At 51.6% G+C, this 17,329-nt stretch overlaps 1 protein-coding gene across 1 annotated transcript in view; it reads right to left on the bottom strand.

The window, feature by feature from the left end:
* Positions 1-17,329, bottom strand: part of ttv (exostosin glycosyltransferase 1 ttv) — a 176,218-nt gene that overhangs the window by 13,068 nt on the left and 145,821 nt on the right. Inside the window, exon 3 of the mRNA XM_070521755.1 lies at positions 3,040-3,285. Coding sequence (XP_070377856.1) covers positions 3,040-3,285 — 246 coding nt within the window. The remainder of the gene's footprint in view (positions 1-3,039; positions 3,286-17,329) is intronic.

Here is a 17,329-nt window from a genome sequence, read left to right on the forward strand (position 1 = left end):
CGCGACCTGCTGCACCCGCTACGATTACTTGTCGAACACAAAACACCGAAAGGAGCACCAACGCCACCGCGCATGTGTGACGTAATTCGCCATCCGCCAATCAGCAGAGCGGGCGTGAGCACTGCGCTCCTACCCGTTCCCTGCTCAAGTCGTCCAGCGCGTCGAAAAACATGCGGTACATAATTGTATTCATCGTCGTCATCGTAAGACAAATGGGGCGGGAAAACGGTGGGGTGAGGGGGGAGGGAAGAAAGACAACACGTGAGCTAGCTGTTAGCAAACATCCACTGCAGGATATGTTTCCCAGGTCTCAAATTTGATTATCTCTTGTCTATAAGCCATACACACAGAATTCCTATTGATTTCCGTTAGGATCTGAACTCGCCGCTCGCATTCAACTGCTACAAATCTATATTAGAAACTCGTTGTGAGCCACTGAAAAGTGCGCTAGAACGACGGAGGGCTCAGCAAGCTGGTATGGGGAAATGCGGGCGTACAAAAAACACGGATGCAAGAAGAGCGACAAGGAAGACACAAAATGTCGCACAGTGACCGGAGAAAAAAAAACAAAAACGAAGAAAAAATCTTCGCAAGCTGATGAGAAGGCAGCGCCAATGCGTCAATCACGGACACGCGTGGGCGCTTTCGTAATGTAACGGTTTTGACAACACGTCGATTCATCTTCATGCGAGATAATCCAAGGCTGACTTGTTCACGCGCTACAGTTACGGTCGGACCTCGATATAACTAACCTCGACGTAACGAAATTCGCGATGTAACGAACTATTTTCATTTCCCGATATGAGTTGCATTGAAAACCGTGTATTTGCTTTCGCGATTGAACTAAGTTTTCGTGCGTGCTGGCTTGCTCGCTCTTGTGTCCATGTTTTGCAAGTACCACGATTGCAAAAAAAAAAGAAAGAAAGAAAAAAGAAAAGCTGGGATTTTACGCACGAAAACCACAATTCGATTATGAGGCACGCCGTAAGGGAGGACTTCCGTATTAATTTCAAAGACTTGGGATCCTTTAACGTGACTCCAAGTGTACGTTCACACGGCCTCTGCATATGGCGCCCCAATCGAAATGCGCTGTCTGTACCCAACCGGCTACCTCGAGCTCTAAGTACCGTAAGTCGCGCACTACAAGCTACCGCGGCGGTATACCGTAGCTTGTAACATGCGTTTGTAGTGTGGCGCCGTGCCTGGAGAAAGCATCGTGGGTGGCGTAAGGCAGAACTGAACTCTGCGCGGTTCTTTTTTCACACACATTATCTCTCTCACTCTCTCGAGAGATTTGCGCAATGAAAGAAAGAAAGAAAGAAAGAAAGAAAGAAAGAAAGAAAGAAAGAAAGAAAGGAAGGAAGGAAGGAAGGAAGAAGGATAGATAGACAGAAAGAAAGAAAGAAAGAAAGAAAGAAAGAAAGAAAGAAAGAAAGAAAGAAAGAAAGAAAGAAAGAAAGAGAGAAAGAAAGAAAGAAAGAAAGAAAGAACCGACAACAGCACTGCGCCTTGCGAGTGTACTGTCACTAGCTTTCTCCGGGGACGACCGTGCAGCACGATCGTGTACACACACCGACTTCTGACGACGAAAGCAATCGCGGCGCGCTGTCGCTTTCTTTCGACCTGCAGGAGCCGACGGCGAAGAAGAATGCCCGAGGCATGCGCGGATGGCCGACGATGGGCATCGGCCGAATTCGCGTCGGGTCTCTCTGAATCGACTCGGGCGGACGCAGCAGCGACGCTGATGACCTACGATACGGGAGACTTCGGAGGAATCCGGACCGCACACTTTCCCTTGGCGCGCCGATGCGGAGAAAAAGAAAAAAAAAGAAAAAGCGACGAAAGGATAGTCGCGACGACAATGAAGTTGGTCGGTTCCTTTCGACTGTGCAGAAAAAGCAAAAAAAAGAAAGGAAACACTCCTCCCCCTCGCCTATGCGACAACACACACACACCGCGTGGCCAACTCCCCCCCCACCCCCCCACCCCCCGTCCCCCACACACACAGGTACACTTTTACCACTTTGACACTCGTAATGCTAACGCATAATGAAAGGAACGAAAGCGACTATGTCAACATAAAAAAAAAAAAACATAATTCGCTTGTGCTGTCACGTCGGCTATACAGTGTACTTCGACGAAGTGTGATGATGGTGATTTACTAGCATCCCCTCTGAAACGAGGAGGTGACAAATAGTCACCTATAGCCTGTCCGAGTTATTCGAGTATGCTATACACGCTTTTCATTCCAGCAGCTTTGAATACATCCCATTAACCCTTTTTCCTTTTACTCTTCTTCAAAACTTTACTGTCTACCTCGTACCGCTACCGATACCTGCAACGGATCCGGTCGTATCAACCCCGTCCCTCCTTTTTTTTTCTTTTTTCCCCCCACCAATACTCTAAACGTATCTTGCTTAATCCCGACTGCTGACCGATTGAACTAGGGTGCTTCGACGTCCCGCTGGCGGCGCTGGCATCGAGGCCCCCTATAGGTTGAACCAACGTTACCAGGTTAGGACGTTGGGTCGAACCTCAACCCGGCGGGCCCCCCCGGTTGGGGAGAGAGGACAAACCTTGGCGAGGCAACGTTACTAGATTAACGTTAGTTGAACCTTAGAGTTACTGTATATGCTACCATACCTTTGGTAACATACACAGTAACTCTATCGAACCTCAACCCGGCGGGCCCCCCTGGCGGGGGAGAGAGAGAGGACAAACCTTAGCGAGGCAACGTTAGTAGATTAACGTTAGTTGAACCTTAGAGTTACTGTATATGCTACCATACCTGTGTTAGCGTACGCAGTAACTCTATTGAACCTCAACCCGGCGGGCCCCCTGGTGGCGGCGAGAGGACAAACCTTGGCGAGGCAGCGTTACTAGAATAACGTTAGTTGAACCTCAGAGTTACTGTATATGCTACCATACCTTTGGTAAATAACTCTATTTAAAGTTGTCTCCAATCCAATCCAATCCAATCCAATATTGAACCTCAACCCGGCGGGCCCCCCTGGCGGGGGAGAGAGAGAGAGGACAAACCTTGGCGAGGCAGGCGGAGCGGAGCAGGCTCTTGAGCAGCCTCTGGAGCGGCTGCGCGCTGGGCATGGCGGAGTAGACGACGGCCGTGTACCGGCCGCCCCGCTCGCCCGCGTCGCCGCGGTGCCGGTGGAAAGGCAGCGGCCGCAGGGTGTCCGCGAACCGCCGCAGCGTCAGCAGGGCGCCGGGGTGGCTGTTCCACACGACGCCGTGGTGCGACTCCCAGCCGCGGACCCGCTCGCGCACGATCTGTGAGAGAGAGAGAGAGAAGGAGATTCTTGATGGGAAGGAAAGGTTGGGTTAAAGCGCAGCGCAGTAACTGTCTCTCAGCAGAGTACACCTCAACCGGGCTGCACAGGGGGTAGGGAATGAAAGCAGGGGGAGAGAAAGAGCACCAGAAACAGCAGCACGCCGCGGAAATGTGAAGGAGCTAAAGGCGGTCGGCGAGGTGAGAGATTGACAAGCGACGCTGCGGGTTACGAAAGGGGGAAAAAAAAAATGGCCAGGCTTAGCGTGGTTAAGCCAAGAATGCGTTGCATATTGCGCGAGTGAGTGAGTGAGTGAGTGAGTGAGTGAGTGAGTGAGTGAGTGAGTGAAGTAACTTTATTTTGGTCCAGAGAAGACGCAGGGGAGACCCCGCGCCACCCGGCTAGTCCCACGTAGGGACCGCCAAGCCGAGCTTGACGGCCCGGTCGCGGGCACTCTGGACGGCCAGGGTTTGGTCGCTGAGTTCGGGGCTGCCCAAGAGCGCAGCCCACCTATCCTCGCTGGAGGAGGAGCCGATGGCTTCACACCCCCACAACACATGGTCCAATGTTGCCCTTAGTCCACAGGCAGGGCAGTCCGCACTGGGGTATCTTTCGGGGTATATGGCATGAAAAACCGCGAGGTTAGGGTACGCACGGGCTTGTAAAAGTCGAAGGGTAACCGCCCGTGCCCTACATAAGGCGGGGTGCGGGAGGGGGAAGACCCGTCTTGACAGATAGTAGTGCGTGGTGATCTCGTTAAACGTAAGCAAGGGTTCACCGCGGGGCTGAGGGACTGCTGAGGCGGCGCGGTCAGTGAGTCCTCGCGCGGCCTCGTGTGCGCCCTCGTTAGGGTTAGAGGGAGAACCCTCAATCAACCCCAAGTGAGCGGGAAACCAAAATAGAGAATGCGGAGAGATACTTTTGGCGCTTTGGAGAATGCGGAGGGCCTGGGGGGAGACCATACCGGTTTGGTAGGCCTTAATGGCTGCCTTGGAATCACTATATATTGCCTCTCTGCGACCATCGAGCACAGCCAGCGCGATTGCAACCTGTTCGGCTACCACGGGCCTTGAAGTGCGTACCGTAGCGCAGCAAGTGAGCCTTGAATTGGAGTCTACGATGGAGACGGCTGGGGCCCAGCTTTTCCTCCGGCTGTCGTGACGTCACGTCACGTGGTTGCGCTAAAGGTCAACGGTGGCTGCCCGGCCGCGCCCAAGGGCTGAACTGAGTGATTGCAATATGCAACGCATAAAAATAGATGCGACTTAATAACAAACATAGCAAACTCAAAAGAGAATAGACCCACATATGAGACGCGCAGCAATGAACTATGGCTCATACCCTCAATGGTGGCTGCCCGGCCGCGCCCAAGGGCTGAACTGAGTGATTGCAATATGCAACGCATAAAAATAAAGAATGAACGCGGGTGTGAACATTTTTACCCGTACGTATGGAACATTCTATCCCGTTTAACTGCGTCTGCATATTTGTTTTTCTTTTTATTTTACAGCGAAGCTGTTTATGGCTATGGACTTCTCTTACCATTTCTCTTACCATCACCACCCATCCCAGTACTTTCACTCCCTTTCCCACTTCCCCTGTGCAGAGTACAGCAGACTAGAGCGCATTAGCTCAGGTCGACCTGTCCGTCCTCCCTGTCAATAAATTCTATTCTGTTTCTTCTACGTCAACGCAATCATCCCGAACCACGCAGGCCCCTCCGCGTGGCGAGAATGCGTTAGTTAGCTAATAAAATTTCTGAAAGCATAAAATGCGTGAGAAAATTCGTTAAGTACGACCTACAGAAAACGTACAGGCATGATAGCGTCGCATTGTAATTTGAATATATGAGAAAACATAATTGTGTTATACACGGAAGCTCAAACACAAAGTCCTTTCCCAGTTGACGTTTGAAGTCTGTATTCAGCGGACTTACCGCAAGACATATGTGCAAAAAAAAAAAAAATTCTTTTTCAGAAAAGGCGTCAGGTAAACGCATGCAGCCCTGCTCAATGCTGGTACTGCAGCAACGAATTCGCGACGAACACATGCGCTTGTGTTCGTTTGTGAAAAGTTTGCAAAATTCTGAAATTAAGTGCTTCCGGAACTTGATTGACCAATTTCTAGATTTTTTTTTTCAAGCAAATTTACGGGTGATAATTGCGGTGGGATGTACACTTCCCACCGCCCGACACGAGCACGAGCTCGATGTAATATATTCATATTCAGAACACGAAAAGGAAACAATACGTTCGAACACTTTTCACGAGTCAAAATGGCGCGCGTGTAACAACCTCAGGGCTCATTTCGTTCCACTTCAATTCAATTTACCCGCCGTGGTTGCTCAGTGGCTATGGTGTTGGGCTGCTGAGCACGAGGTCGCGGGATCGAATCCCGGCCACGGCGGCCGCTTTTCGATGGGGGCGAAATGCGAAAACACCCGTGTGCTTAGATTTAGGTGCACGTTAAAGAACCCCAGGTGGTCAAAATTTCCGGAGTCCTCCACTACGGCGTGCCTCATAATCAGAAAGTGGTTTTGGCACGTAAAACCCCAAATATTATTATTATTATTATTCAATTCAATTCTTTGTTTGCAGACGAAGAACATACATAAATACCAATACTGGTCACATGTACGTGGTGGGCCATCCAAATGCATGGATCCACACACGGCGGCACAGGTCAAGCAAATTATCTTGCTTGGAGCATGCGTGTATCAAACGTCCGAGTCCTGCATAGCGTTCAACAGTGGGAACATGAAGAGAAAAGAGACGCGTTTAGATATGAAGCAGCGGAAGTCGCCACTGCTGTTTGAAGCCAGCTTCACCCTCGCCATGATAGAGAGAAGAGAGAAAGAAACGTTCATTTCTGAACTAGCAAGAGAGATCGCTATTCGATCTCCCCTGACAAGAATAATGCGGCATGTCCAATTAAGCTTCAACGGACGTTTCATCGAAGGCAATAAAAAGTCAATATAAACACAACGTTATGTCAATAATTATTTTTATAACGGATATAGATCAGGTGGACGACTTCCTCGTTCCAGGAATCCACGGGCTGCCGTCCAGCTGCCGTCCTGGTCCAGTCCACCCACTTTCACTGGTCGTCCAGCCCTGGACAAGACACCACGGCCTCCCACATTTGCCCTCTCCTGTCTTATTTGCTTCTGCTGTTTATTCATCTTCCGTCTTAGGTTGCTGCGAGGGTCCCGAGCACTTCATTACCGTGTGACGCAGGGTGCCAAGGACGCCACAAAACTGGCACAAAAAATAATTATAAAGAACTGCAGCAGATTCAACGAGTCAGAATCTACATACGGCGAAACTTTCTGCGATTGCACGAATAGTCGAAACACGTGTTTGTGTTTACTGAAATGTCCGCACAAAATGACACTGAAGGATTTATTCAGGTATTGTATAGAGAGGCTAACGCAATGCTACCGCCACAACCGCGGATGCGAGAAAGCAAGCTTTCTGGTTCTTTAATTTTTTTGCTTTCCCCCGCACGCTGCCGCCGCCGCGGATGCGAGCGCCATCTGGCGGTGGTGCAAGGAACTAAGCGTCAGTGTCGCGCGTGTCCTCCGTTGCGATTGGTTGGCCTTATTCGGCTAGAGAGAAGCCACGCCCCAGCAGCCACTGTCACGAAAACCCTGAGAGGTTCGCAAAGAAAAAGCCTCGCTTTTAATAAAGCAGTGTATACCCCTTATAAAAGTAATTATTGAGATAACGTTGAGTTTATGTTGTCTTTCTGTTGCCTTCAGTGAAATAAATGTCTGTTGAAGCTCAACTGAACACGACGCATCATTTTTGTCAGTGTATACTGCCGGCATAAAACGGCCGTACTCCTTTTAGCAAGTACAGGCACTCGACGCTCGAAAAAGTCGTTGTTCACGTACAGAAAACGGCCGAATAAGCGTCAAGAAACGAAGACACGTGAGGTTGTATAATTTGGTCTCCGAACCCTCTTTTTCTTTTTTTTTTTTTGCATGCCCGCCAAAACGACAGGGCCATTCGCTCCGGACGAATAGGTTCAGCAAAGAAAAAAAAAGCGCTTGTACGTGATCACGCTGCCCAAATGAGGCGCCCAAACATCCATCCAGTCTCTTTTGTTCTCCTTCTTTCTTTCTTCATATAAAATCAGTTCTCCATATCGCTGACTCCATGGAACTCATTTATTCGGCTCGCATGCGTCACGTTTCGACTGCTTCCGCAAGCGCCTCTATATGTGTATCGAGCATAAAAAAAAATAATGCGCTAGTTTTTACCCCCCCCCCCCTCTTTGTTTCCCCTGCTGTTTATTTTTATTTGATTCATCTTCCTTTATTCTGATGAGCCCTCGCAGTTTCGTGACTACGCAGTTCTCGACCAAACAACACGGATGTTTCTTTGCAAACTCGGCCAAAGTCGCACCAGAGCCCATTATAATATAAGCTGCGCCCATTCCCCGCGGACTCGCGTTAGACGTGCTTTCTCTTCGTCGTGAAATGCAGTTCGCGGTGTTATCGCTCCGGCGGAAGAAAAAGGCACCTCCCCCCCTCCCCCCCACCCAAAGAAAATATAAGTAAATAAAGCGACGAAACAGGGAAAACGACCTAGAACAAACGCGGCTCCTTCGAATAGCGCGCGGCCTCTCCGAATTTTTATTAGCCGTTAACCGAGAGGCGAATGAGGGAATGCTTATATAGCGCAAGTACGCGCAGTCATACAAGCCTCGCCGGTATAGGACGACGTTACCCTAGCACTTAATGGAATCCAGGCTTACATTACAAAATATCGAATATATATGAAACTTGGAGTGTCTGATGCTTGCGACAGGATTAGGGTTACTAGTAAATGGACACTAACGTGCAACGCTATTAAGTAGCTTAGTCTGGTGAAGCACTTTTCTTTTTATTCAAGATTCGAATTTTATTTATTGGCGATAAAATGCTGGTTATTAGTTAAGAAAACGAAGGGAAATGTTACCACGGAATTCGCACTTTTAACAGCAGCCCCAGCGCATTATAAGGTGACGTCGCGGATTTAAATGCATTTTCGTACGTATACACGTCTGGACCGTTTTCGTTCATATAGAAAAAAGTGTTCACAACTCGTTTCGGTTCCTTTGTAAGGCAATTAATAGCATACTTGCCTGTAAATACATGGATACACTATGAACTATAGTCCCGAGTGGAAGCTTCACAAACTCCAGACACCACGAGGTGTCAGCGCGTATCCTTATTACGTTATTTTTTCTGGCTTTTTGGCTCCCGGTGTACAACACACGTTACAGACATTGTAAATCGTGCAATTCACCAATTCAACTAGACGTCATTCTTTAGCGCGTATGCTATACCTTTAGCAGCAGGCTTAAGGCCTCGAAGCCACCTCCATGGCTGACAAGAGGGAATACAATTGAGCAGCTAAGCACGACGACTCGCATCACGGCAGCGAAGTACATGCAGAGAGCGTTCACACGCGGGCACCTGAAGGCGACTTGTGCGACAAAGGGAAATTTGCTGCAGCAAGTCGCATGGGATCCTGCCTTGACAATCCGCGTCAGGAGATGCTTCGAGTTCGCTCGCAAAACACGCTCAACTTCGCAGGAGTTTTCTGCCTTGCGAAACAGTGCGTATCGGGCGCGTCGGCGTACCGCATCAATGTAGAGTGATTGACTGTTTAAACTGAGCGCTAAGCCTAAAATACAATGGCGAACATGAATGTTATCTCCGAAGCTTGTGACAGACAAGACAAGACAAGACAAGACAAGACAAGACAGACAGACAGACAGACAGACAGACAGACAGACAGACAGACAGACAGACAGACAGACGGACGGACGGACGGACGGACGGACGGACGGACGGACGGACGGACGGACGGACGGACGGACGGATCAGGCGCGTGGCCAGGATCTTTTTTCGAGGGGGGAGGGGGGAGGGGAGGGCTGAATCTCGGTGCCCACCGCCTGCGCCTCCTGGCTACGCCACTGATACGTGCTCCTGCTCGTCAATCGCAGCTTCAGGTTGCGGTACTGTGGCGCCATAGAACACGTACTCCCATTTAGGGGCTTTGAGTGAGTGACGGCTGTTGCCTCCGTGACTTCGGCGCACAGCTCTGCATATTTTACCGCTCCCCTCCCCAAACACCTGTTCCTCCCCCTGTTGAGTAATTAGGTAGTTGGCCAAACGAGGCTTTAGACAAGATGGCAAAAACTAATTGGCAAGCAACTAAGCATAATTTGCTAAAATTCGGAAGTAAAGGTTTGCGTGACCACACATCTCAGAGGCACACACGACACACAGGAGGCTTCAGACAAGATGCTTCCTGAACCAAATGCAAACACCGAGTATGACATAGCTACTGCAAGTGAAAGAAAGAGAAAAAGAAAGAAAACAGCGAGGTTTCAAGAAAGAATTGTCATGGAACGGCAAATCACGGCAAGCGCCTTCTTGCCCGCCCAGAAGCTGCGCGAATAAATGCAACACACTAGGATCCCGTGGGGAAATGCGCAGCGAGAAAGAAATTTTAGAAAGACGTAGCAGGCATACCATGAAGACGCGGTGCCGCAGCTGCAGAAGCTGTTGGACTACGAGAAGAGTAGAGAGGCTATAGGGTCGGCCTACTCACTGAGAACCGGAAGATATCGAGATATTATTTGCCCCGCCCATTCACGGGACTTCCGGAGCGACTAGAAAAAAAAGCTTGAGAATAAGGAAACAGCGACCTGGTGGGTATATACGACCGAGAGTAAAGTGCTGGCGAAGACAGCAAATGTTGCCCCAAGGGCAAACGCCAAGGACCGCGTATATACCACACCGCGGAGAGACGAATGAAAGGAGCACGACGGAGAAGCGCGAGACATGTGCTGCTTTTCTCTCGCACTAAAACGGATCAGCGCTGCGAACGCTGTCTGCAAGATTCAGACACGGGGGGTAAATCAGACGGGGAGGAACCCATATTTCACGCGAGTGTATCGGACGCGAACGGTTTCAACGAGCTGGGATGTATCGATGAGATACCATAACGCTCGACTATAACGTGACGGCGGTTGGCTCTCCAGTGTATACGGATGTCTTCAACGGCGCGCAGGAGACCCTAGTTACCTGGACCGTACGGCGACCGCATGTGAACGCGAATACTGCACCACATTCCAGAACAAGCAAGCTTGTCGCACATGTTCGGGACCTCGAAGAAGAAGACCGAGCGCTCGCCAATCGACCTCTCTCTTATACGTGAGAAGGCGAATTCGGCCGTCCATGATTGGGGCTGGTGCCCCTCGTATCGTATCTATACAAGCCCACGATACGTTGCACGGTATTACAGGGAGAGGCAGCGCGCGCGGTCGGGCGCAGCTCGCTCATTCTGAGAAGAGAAATTTCGGGCGCGGTTTTTTCGAGTCCGCGCGGAGGACGACCGTTTCATTTCGTTGCGTCGCATTTTCTTTCTCGGAGTGAATCTCTTTCTCCGCATATTGTTGCGGGGGGCGCCTCGACGCCCTTCCCCCCTCCCTCCACTCCCCTACTCCCCTGCAGTTTCCCTAGCGATGTGGTCTCTTCTTCGCAAATAATCTTATTATACGTATACGTGCACAATCGCGCATGTCGGGCTTCCCTCGACGCTCTCTCTCTTCTTTCATTCTTCTTTCGGGAACCATTGCACGGCGCCCGCATCATCTTGTCTCCTCCTCCCCCCCCCCCCCCCTTCTTCCGCTCGCTTTCCATCATTGATATTTTTTTCTTTTTATTTCCGCGTGCGATGGCACCAACGGAGAGAGAGATACGGAGGCCGGCGCATACACCAACCGCTTCGCCGAGGCTCTCTCAAAAGACATGCGCGCGCGCGCGCTGCTGCCCGAATTCTTGCCACGGAAAATTCGCATTCTTATCGGCCGAATGAGGACGTCACGTTACCCCCTCCACCTCCCCCTCTCCCCCCCCCCCCACCCCGCTCGCGGTGCAATTTTAAAGAGACCGTACGTACGGGCGCGCGCGCGCGAAAGCGCTGAACTGAAACATGGAGGGAGAGAGAGAGAGAGAGAGAGAGAGAGAGAGAGAGAGAGAGTTCTTGCGCCTCGTCCTGCGACGCATTTCGCGCCATGTGTCCTCCCGAATTGAAAGGGATCCAAAGAGACCGGGAATTAAAAGAAACGAGAAAAAGTTGGGGGGGGGGGTGCGTAGAATACAGTAAGCTGGAGACAAAAAAAAAATGAAAAGAAAAAGGAACGTGCGTGTCCCCTGGCAACAGAGTATAGAAGGCTACTTTAATTTGCACGGCTTTTGCGCCAAGGTGACGTGCTTCAACGGCGCGCACACAAAGGGTGTGGCTTCCGGAACGTTGCACGGTGACGGTTCTGATATATGGAGACGTATACGCTAGTCCCAATGTTACACTTTACGGGCGACGCCGCATATACTGAACAACGCCGGACTCGTTTAATTGTCGGATCGCTGTCGGTACAGTAAATTATGACATCTCACTACACTGGCGTCCCCCCCTGCTTAACCGAAGATGTATATGTGGCCGCAGGAAGCAGGGAGTCGAACGCGCATCCCCTCGCTCAGCAGTTGAACGAAATGCATAGTCATGTAGCGTAGGGTGTCTGGATCTCACCAAGGTGACATGCCTGTCGACAGGCATGGAGACAGGCCTACTCCTACCACGTGACCGCCGCCCTACTCCCTACCACGTGACATGTGACGCTCCATACCACGTGACACCGACACACATCTGCACCTGGCTCCGCGCCGCTTCCCTCTCCCACAGCGAGTCTTGAGCCGACACGAACAGACAGGACACGTTTACTGTTCAGTACAATGCTATCCTGTCGAAAGCAAAATTTAAGAAGTACATGACGAAAAAAAAGAAAGAGAGAGAGAGAGACTCGTAAGTAATGATTAATTCGGTATAGATAAGCAGTGAAAAATAAGGGCTGTCGATGGCTCTTTCGTCGTGCGACCAACTTTCTCTCTTTCGCGTAATAATAATAATAATAATAATAATAATAATAATAATAATAATAATAATAATAATAATAATAATAATCGAACTATAGCAGACGCGAATCGAAAAGGCCCTTCTACACTGGAGATTTCACTCGGAACGGAAACCGTGGCGGTCATCCGGTGCAGAGCCAAGCACTCTGAACGCCCGGACGAAGAAGGCTCCGCCATTAATCGCACGATCGGCGGCGAGGCGATAATAGCTGCGCGCGACGCGATCCGTCGCCCACATCCAGGGACGAGACAATGACCGTTGCGCCGGCGCACGTATATAAAGCTCGCCGGCCCCGCTCTGTTAAGAGGTCTCTCCGTGAATGACGCAGCGGGGTCGCGTTGACGAGCAGCACGAAACCTCCTCCCTCGGCTACGTCCATTACATCGACGGCCGCCCAGCGCTTCGCACACACATACACACACGCGGCTACAGAGAAACGGCGATCGGGAAACCGGAAATGTCGGAGGAAGTACTTCCTCGCCGGAAGCGCGCGCTTCCCTTTCCTTCCCGGAACGTGTATCCCTCGACTCCCACCCTCCGCCCTCCTTTAACGAGACTCATCGTTGCGCGGTCCACAATGATGGCTCGACGTGTTTATGACGAAAGACTGCGGCGTGCGCGACGGCGTTGTAAGCGGCAGTCGTTTTTCGAAAGAAAGAGGCGCGTTTGTTGCATAATTACTGCGCAAGACCGTCGGCGCCGAACCAGCTACGCGGTCGACGGAACAGGGCCGTTTTGTAAGTTGCGTAACCACCGCAGTGATTGCGGCCGTCTTAAAAAAAAAAAGTTTTTTTTTTCCCCTTCAAGCCATACGCCGAAACATGAAGCCTTGTGTTACTGCAATGCAGGACGTGTAAGCACTGATACAATTGGAAGAGAAAGGAGAAACTCGAAAGAAGACAGAACTTATCCGCGCATGCGCAGGAAAGTTCCGCGTCTTCCTTCTTTTCGGCTACTGTGTGACCTTTCAATTAATCAGTTCGGTGGGCTGTGCTATACGCTCCTAGATGGGTACACGTGTTCGTACGCCTGCACTGCACGTGAAACGAATCATTGACCAGTGGCTCAATTTTCAGTCATTCATGGAGCCTCGTTTGGCTCCTGAGGCGCATCGCGAAAGTGCTGGCAAAGTTGGGCGAGAACGCAGGTGCACCCTCATGATGTCCCGCTGTCTTCCATAAGTAACGTTGCAACATTACTCATTGCAGAAGAAAGCTTCCAGCAGAAAACACTGACGTGAACGGCGGGGAAGATGAGACGCTGCACATCGTTTGCCCGCAAACATTATTCTCGATTCTCGCTCAAGCAAGCACTATTCCGTGGCCTCCGAGATCCGCGCGCCGCCCGCTCTCGGAGGCCGTGACTATTCTCAACTATTCTTTCGTCCTCGCTTTTCCCCATTCACGAGGAGCGCCGTGTTCCAACTCACGACCATGACTCGACTAGCAGACGGCATTACTCACACTTTCTGCCCAAGTGCGCTCGATCGCTCGCCGCACGGGGCAAACACATGTGAGTGGGCCGCCGCGATAAAAGAAAAAAGAAAGAAAGAAAGAAAGAGGAGGAGGAAATGAGGCTCCCTTGCGTTTGTGTGCGCACGCGGACGCCGGAAAGCTGCTTCCCAGCAACGACGAGACATTCGGCGCGCACTGCAGCGGTGTGCCGCTATAGGTTTGAGTGGGCCCATTTTCCCGAAAACGGGAGGGAAAAAAACGGGAAGGGCGTCGGAGAATTGGCAACGACGGTGCCACACACACGGCCAAGTCCCGGTGAGACTGACGGACGGACGAACGAACGAGCGAGCGAGCGAGTCATCTTAAGCACGGCCAGCGGGGCCAGATTCTCTACTTCGCTGCGCTCCGTTATTTATCGCCCTCGTTGCGGAGGGCCTCAATCCGGCCGCGGCGGCGGTGATTTGGGGGCCGAAAGACGCCAGCCCCTGTAGCGGCTCCGCAAAGACCGACGGGTCCGGCTTTCCTTTTCGGGAATGAGTATCGTCGTCTTATTACACGAAGTCTCCCAACGCACATTCACCATCCGGGACGAGCGTTCCCGTCGCATCATCCTGAGCCCTCCCCCCTTCCCCCACCCCCTTCGCCGGCTTATATCGGGATGCGCTCCAAAAAATAGAAAAAAAAAATAAAAGAAAGAAGGAAAGAAAGCCAGTTTCAGACAGCGGCGTTTTCTATTGTCTTTATTTCCTCGCGGGATGCGAAATGTGATGCTTTTCTTTCCCTCTCTCGTACGCCCTCTTCAACTCGAGCAGCGACAAGCTGCGTTGGTTGCTAATTCGCTGCAGTTCTGCCAGAAGACCTTTTCCCCGAGCTAACGCAGTTACACGACACGCACGTAAATGGCATTCCGTTACCGCGTTCTCTTGCCCCGCGCACCTTCTTTTACGCGCGATGCTGGCATGCTACAGCCAGAATCAGCCTCACCCTAACCATCTTCCCAAAGGAACGGGCCGCGTGGCTTTACCGCCGGACCCACTCGGTTCTCTCAGAGGCACGGCCAAACTTCTTGGGCACGTACGCACAGTCTCGGGCGCAGGAAGCTGCGCTCGAGAAAGTCTTGGCAACCGAGCCGACGTTCCCTGGAGCGCCATGATTACGTGTCCTTCGAGAACCTGACCGCGGCCGGCGCACAACGTCTGCTGTTCAGCCGAAGGAAACGGCTCGCAATATTTCACAGGTTGCTTGCTGCTCGTGAGGAGGCTTGATTGCGAAAGAAGGGGTCGGGCCACGGCCTGGGAACGGGGCTGCGAAACTGCGGCGCTTGTAAATTGCTGCGCTGCGGATGAATTCAGTGCTGCACGTTGCGCACATCGCTGACTCAGTGGTCATACAGTTGAGGCGTATTTACGCATTCAGTGCTGCACGTTGCACACATCGCTGACTCAGTGGTCATACAGTTGAGGCGTACTTACGTAAATCACACCGTCAGCTGTCCGTCAATGGCGCTGCATTGAAAAATACAGGTGTAATTTCTAGGTATCCGTATAGGGGACGGAAAACTGGGCAAGTTGTCCTTGTCTCGCGACTAATAACAACACACTAAAAACGAAAACGTATACACAGGCGCTTGTGTTGTGACTACACCTTCCTTCGCCTTAGTTTTCAGTGCAGTGCTGTTATTGGGCCACGACGGTATGTGCGTAAGGACGTGAGCTCACTGAATCGTGCAATCTTTTGGTTGACGCGTGCCTCGTGTGTCTGTGGTGCGAAGTGTAGCGCACAATACAACCGGCTGTTTCAAATAAACGCTAGCTTGGAGTTTAGAAGAACGACATCAGCAAGATTATACAGCCACTGCGCACGCCTAAAGTGGGAGGTCGCGTACCTGTGTACGGATACAGAAGTGAGACGTTCACAAAGATCTGTAAGAATAAACAGTTGTTCGTTCGTCCGTGTCGTCTTACACGTTTACTCATTACGTGTGCTTGCGTATCTCAGTAATGTACAAACCGCGCACTTTACGATGGAGTAGTACCAACTTGCCCCGTTAGTATAGCCTTGCTGTACGCATGGATGTGCGGATGCCCCTTGCAAAAGACGTCCATATATACAGCTCTCGTCGGAGTGAACTATATGGTGGCGAATCAAGGTTGCGGCCGTTTCATGCGTGAACGTAGTGATTGGCCAGCCCGCCGTAATTCTCCCATAGAAACAGTTCGAGTCGCCTCTCCTCTCTCTCTCTATCCTGCAAGGCGGCCGCCAGTCTCCACGACGCTGCACGGTTTTCGACGGTACTTACTGTCACCAAAGGAAGGACAAAAGCCATCACGTAGCCCGCCTTGTCTTCCCAAATATGGGCCCTGACGGGGGGGAGGGGAGGGAGGGCGGAGGATGGGCTTAAAGGTCCTCCGGTGCTCTAGATTCGTGCACGCTCCAGATGGAAGACGGTCCGCGGCGGAGAGCCTCGATTTGTACATGCCACTTACACAAGATCCTCCGGCGGGCAAATCGTTTGTTTTCCGCGAGGAAGAACGTATCTGTCCTGATCCGCGCCAGCCGCAGCTCTTTTCGTGACGCTTCTACTCCAACCACCCCCCCACCTGCCCCACCCTTCTTTGTTCACCCCCACTTTGAAAATCAAAAGAACGTTCGTCTGCATGTGAGAGGGGTTGAAGAAGAAGGAAACCAAATGGCGCCGTGTGCAAGCTGTCCCGCTTGCTCAAAAGACCGGTGCAGCGTTGTGGAGGTTGCACGCAGCTATTTGCAGGGAAAGATCGCTTCCAGCATATCCTAAGATAGTTCCGCTATAGATGGCTTGCACTGACGTCATCCTAGGTGCCATATTTGTGATGCAGCACGGTGAAAAGCTGCCTCCGTGACGTCACGTGCAAGCTATATGTACACCGGAGCATACTGTTGTCGTGTTTTCACTGATCGCCACAATCAACGACATAGTATCCGAGGCGCCGACGTATCGCGAACCTCTCTCGCGTGCGGATAAGCTCCGTGGGTCCGTCTCGTGATTCACCGGAACATTCGATAACTTCCACGGGCCCTGACCCTTTCCACAGCGCAGTTAGGCTCCCGTTTCTGCGACGAGCGTCAGCGTACCTCGTAACCAAGCGTACGAGCACAGTGAAGGACGAAAGAGCGAACGCGGAACGCAGCGGGGGATGAAAGACGGCGATAGCGTTAGAGCGCGAGGAGGAAAACAGGGGACGAGGGTGTGGCGAAAGCGCGAGAAAAAAAATCGTAGTGCTGCGCAAGACGGGCTCTGCGGCGACGATGGCCACGAGATGGCGCCAGAGCATGCGCGCGTCTAAAGCCTCTTAAACTTCGTAAAGTAGTGCCACGCTTTGAAGAATGCCGCCTCCTCCTCGCGCGCTCTGGCCGAAGCCGCCGCCGCGTCGCTATTGGCCTAATAGCATCACGTGGGCCCACGCGCCTTGCTTCAGCGCCATTTTTGCTTGAGACGCGTCTACGGAGTGGCGAGGAGCACATGTTGGGGCCGTTGCTACGCTCGAGCAATGTAGGTGGCGCCACGGTCGAGGAGGGAGCGCGAAAGAGAGGAGAAACGAGGAGGAGTGAAGGCGAAGGAGGAGAGTGGCACTACTTT

This window comes from Dermacentor albipictus, chromosome 7, assembly GCF_038994185.2.
Source record: "Dermacentor albipictus isolate Rhodes 1998 colony chromosome 7, USDA_Dalb.pri_finalv2, whole genome shotgun sequence".
Lineage (NCBI taxonomy): Eukaryota > Metazoa > Arthropoda > Arachnida > Ixodida > Ixodidae > Dermacentor > Dermacentor albipictus.